Source organism: Micromesistius poutassou (assembly GCF_964030765.1).
Source record: "Micromesistius poutassou genome assembly, contig: SCAFFOLD_7048, whole genome shotgun sequence".
Taxonomy (NCBI): Eukaryota; Metazoa; Chordata; class Actinopteri; order Gadiformes; family Gadidae; genus Micromesistius; species Micromesistius poutassou.
In genome coordinates this window covers 1-4212 of record NW_028179039.1, presented here as the reverse complement: position 1 = coordinate 4212, position 4212 = coordinate 1, and the positions used below count along the sequence as shown (strand labels likewise).

The window sequence follows — 4212 nt, the reverse complement described above, 5'->3', positions numbered from 1 at the left end:
CTTACATCTCCTCAGGCATTCAATCAACTGTCACCCCTCCACACTTCAATGCCACCTATCCATCCTTTCTTCCATCCCCTCTAACAAGCCACACTTCCAGTCCAATCCGTTCCAATTCATCTTCCATCCATCTAATTACATTGATTCATCGCTCCAGTCCGTCCTGTACATCTACCCAATCCTCGCATTCCATTCACGCAGTCCGTCTACCCGTCTTGTCTGGCCTTCCACTCCCAACCTCCACCCACCCACCCCTCCACCCCACCCCACCCCACCCCACCCCACGCAGCACCCACTTGGCACGGTTCAGCTTCTGCTGCCGCCGCATCTCCTCCGCCTTCTTGGCCTTCTCGGCGTTCTGCTCCTCCACCAGCACCTTGTGGGCCTGCACGCGGCGGTCCCGCTTGCGCACGTACGCCACCAGCTGGCGCACCAGCTCGTTGCGCTCCTTGCGGTTCTTCTCGCGCACCTTCTTGTTCTCCTTCTCCATGGCGCGCTTCTCCCAGCGGTTGGACGCCTGCCGCGTGTCGTAGTCCTCCTTCCAGGCGAAGTTCTTGCGCGTGCAGAAGCTCTGCCAGTAGCCGTAGAACAGGTGCACCACCTGGCGGCCGGATGGGGGATAGAAGAGGGAAATGCGTTTACGCTCGGGTCTTTGTTTGTGTTATACGCACGCACACACGCACGCACAATGTGCACACACGCACACGCACAATTCTGGTTCTGACGTTTCGTTTTGATCGTTGCGGTATGCATGTTTACTGTTTTAGGATTACGATTAATAACTGTGAATTTGGTCATTCCTTGCAACCTACTAATGATGATGTTAGTATTGACATGCTCACGTTTATTCTATGAGATCAGAGTACAGAAATGTTAAGAAACGATTGATTATGAGAACATTGAATATCTTTATTATTTCACAAATGTATGCTGTTTAAAGGGTCGAATGTAATAAACGTCTCTGAGCATCGTGACGTCCCGATGGCGGGCCCTTCGCCGAAGACTCACCGTATCGTAGTCGCTCAGGGAGTCTCCGAAGAAGGGGAAGCTGTCCTCGTCATCCTCGTCCTCCTCCTTGCTGTGCTCCATCTCCTCGTTGACGATGGACTCGAACACACCGCGGTACACAGCGTAGAAACCCTGGGGGAAGGGAAGAAGATAATGAAATGGGAGGGGGATCACGCACAACAGCTAGGTGACCTGCATCGTGTCACAGTATATTGAACTTGATTTCTGCAATATTTTCAAGTTACTCATTGCGCATAATCTTGTTGTGTGCAATAACTTTGCACAATAGTTTTAGTAATGCCGCTACTAAAGATTGGAAATAAGTATTTTTCTTTAGTCTTGCTCAAAGGGCTTAACCATATAGATCTTTAAATATAGTAAAAGTATTCAATATCCCAAAACAGCCCCAGAGCTGGAAGATAATAGACTTATGCTGCACCCTGCTGGCAATAAACTGGAAGAGCAGTCAACTAGAGCCAAGCCCCCAATTCAAAACATGCATGCAATGAATCCAATATAGAAAAAAACGTGTGCATAACCTCAGATGAAAGGAAAGGAAGCCTACAGATCATGCATAAACCCCTATGTTGGTGGTAGGGACAATTAATTAAACAATGAATAATGTATTAATGTTCTGCAATAGCAACCCTTTCATACTCCTAAATAAAACCTTGATGACACAAATGAAACAAAACTCAACGCACAGCGCAGTCAGTCTGACCCTTACACGTCATACGAACTCTGCTTGTGAGTAGTGACACTGATCACCACAGCACCCCAACAGCCGACCCACCTTCTCGTCGTCCCCGAAGCCCGAGTAGCAGGTGACGGTGAAGAACCGCAGCAGGTCCACGCTGTCATCCCGGTACTCGCCGCTCACCCCTCCCTTCAGCAGGGCCTCCCTGTGGTTGTCGTACCTGCCGTGGAAATAGTAGAGCAAAGATGTTTTGTTTAGAGCTCTTCATTCTGTACTTTTGAGTATCCATGAAGTAGTTGTGTACCCATAAAGTAGGTAATAAACCCTCCAATGTTCCCAATGTGATCACTAGAGCCCCGATAGTATAGTAGATGGGTCACATGTGCAGCTATAATAAGTATATCGATTGATAACGTTGAGTTTGTGTAAATCAAGTACCAGGCTCTTTCTTGGGGGTCGCTCAGGACATCGTAGGCTGCCTGAATGAGCTTGAAGTGCTCTGATGCCTCCTCGGCATTGTCCAAGTTCTTGTCTGTTCAACGAGAAAAGGGTATCATGTTCAGAGTTCATAACGCATACAAAACCGTAAATGTATGTTATGATCACACATTGACGGATCATGGATGGATGTAGCAATGCGAGTGCGCACAAAGATCTGTGTTAAAGAAAAGCTCATTCGTACTCAGAAGAACGAGCTGATCCTGATCGCACAACTGTCTTGATAAAAGTCCCTGTCGTCCGCGTCACTTCACCGGGGTTATAAACTCACCAGGATGCCATTGCAATGCCAATCTGCGATAGGCTTTCTTGAGATCATCGTCTCCTGCATCCCGTTTCACCCCCAAGATTTCATAATGGCACTTCATGGTGAATATGATCCAAATCCGTAAGAAATACAGAAGAATGGTCGATCACGTTGTCCGGACCGAAGACAGCGTATGGTGGCTACTGGGCTAGCTCTTCTACATTGACATAGCGTGCTAACTGGAGTATCGTTCAGCTTTGCTTACACTCTTATATAACACGAACTCGAGTTACTTTAAACGTGCCATTGCCATGTCTTGATCTTAACGTGTCAACGGCCTAACAATAGAAAATGACTATACACCTTTCCGAAACGAGACATATAAAGTCATGTATGTTTTGAATTGATCTCGAAGCGCCATCCATACACACCGACACACACACTGGTGATGACGTAACGAGGCCGGGCGAGCAGCAAGCAAGCAACGTGCGACGCATTCTCGCGATAGTTCATCGATTCCACATGGCGTGCCTGGCACACCGCGAAGCGCGACACCCCTCCTGTTCACTAGGAGGCGTCTTCTTCCTTTTCTTCTTTTTCTTCTTCTTCGTATCTCATCACATTTTTCACGTGCGTTTTCCCTGCGCTAGCACTAGCCCGTGTTGTCGCTCACAATTTGCAAACATGCCGAACAAGAGAAAACGTCGAGGGAATAGCCAGGCGGAGAAAAAGGCGAAACAGGCCAGGTTGATGGAAGAAGAGGACAATGCTGTAACTTCAACGGCGCAACAGGAGATCATGGTCCCGGCGCCCGTTTCTATGGTAAGTGCTGGGCTTGATTTGACCCAAGTGTTGGCCATTGGTCACAAGCCTATGGAGCTAGATTAGAATAAACCCAATACAAATGATTTAAAAAACAACAACACGTGGATTTCGTCATGACCGTGACCCGTTTTATTTTCTTCATCAGGGCAAATGGAAAAACAAAGAAAGAGTCCTCATTTTCTCCTCAAGAGGCGTCAACTTCCGAACGAGGCATCTGATGAACGACTTAAGGACCATGATGCCTCACTCCAAAGCAGGTCGGTGTCCTGTGTGGGATTTGCCTCCTCCAGACACTTGGGGAAAATGCAATGTTGTCACAGTACATTATCGTCATAATCATCTAGATGACATATAGTGGCTAAGCATCAGCCACTGTGTGGGATTTGCCTCCAGACACTTTGAAAATGCAGTGTTGTCACAGTACATCATCATCATGTATTTGTAGATGGCATACAGTGGCTAAGCATCAGCCACTTTGACTGACAATGTATGTGTTCTCTTCAGATACAAAAATGGACCGAAAGGACAAACTCTTCGTCATAAACGAGGTGGGTCTGCTCGACTTGACTCCTTGGCGTGTTCAAGAGCAGATGTCGTGATTTTAGTCAACCAACTGTTTGCCAAATGTTCCCACAGGTGTGCGAAATTAAAAACTGCAACAAATGCCTCTATTTTGAGGCGAAGAAGAAGCAGGATCTGTACATGTGGTACGTTTCTCCCACTTCCTTTATTACGCTCTTATTTATCTACGTGGTTGTTTTTGATTGACAAAAATACACATTTCTTCGTCTTCGCAGGATGTCAAACAGCCCCCAAGGACCGTCCGTAAAGTTTCTTGTACAAAATAGTGAGTATTCATATTGTATATTACATGCGTGTCACTGTGTCTGAATGCTTAATTTCAAAGTAAAGGTTACACCATTGGAGGGTTTGGATT

The 4212-nt window shown here is 46.8% G+C and overlaps 2 protein-coding genes across 2 annotated transcripts; one reads left to right on the top strand and one right to left on the bottom strand.

Moving 5' to 3' along the window:
* Window positions 1-280: 280 nt before the first annotated feature.
* Window positions 281-2903, bottom strand: LOC311373176 (dnaJ homolog subfamily C member 21-like; the record flags this gene model as incomplete). The annotated part of the gene is made up of 5 exons (XM_084490010.1): window positions 2475-2903; window positions 2144-2237; window positions 1802-1925; window positions 1009-1140; window positions 281-601 (listed from the first exon to the last, which is right to left on the bottom strand). Coding segments are annotated over exons 1-5 (768 nt in total), but the record flags the coding sequence as incomplete, so codon positions are not given.
* Window positions 2904-3090: 187 nt separating this feature from the next.
* LOC311373179 (ribosome biogenesis protein BRX1 homolog) lies at window positions 3091-4122 on the top strand (the record flags this gene model as incomplete). Its single annotated transcript, XM_084490011.1, has 5 exons — window positions 3091-3272; window positions 3421-3532; window positions 3780-3823; window positions 3912-3982; window positions 4073-4122. Coding segments are annotated over exons 1-5 (415 nt in total), but the record flags the coding sequence as incomplete, so codon positions are not given.
* Window positions 4123-4212: the final 90 nt, after the last annotated feature.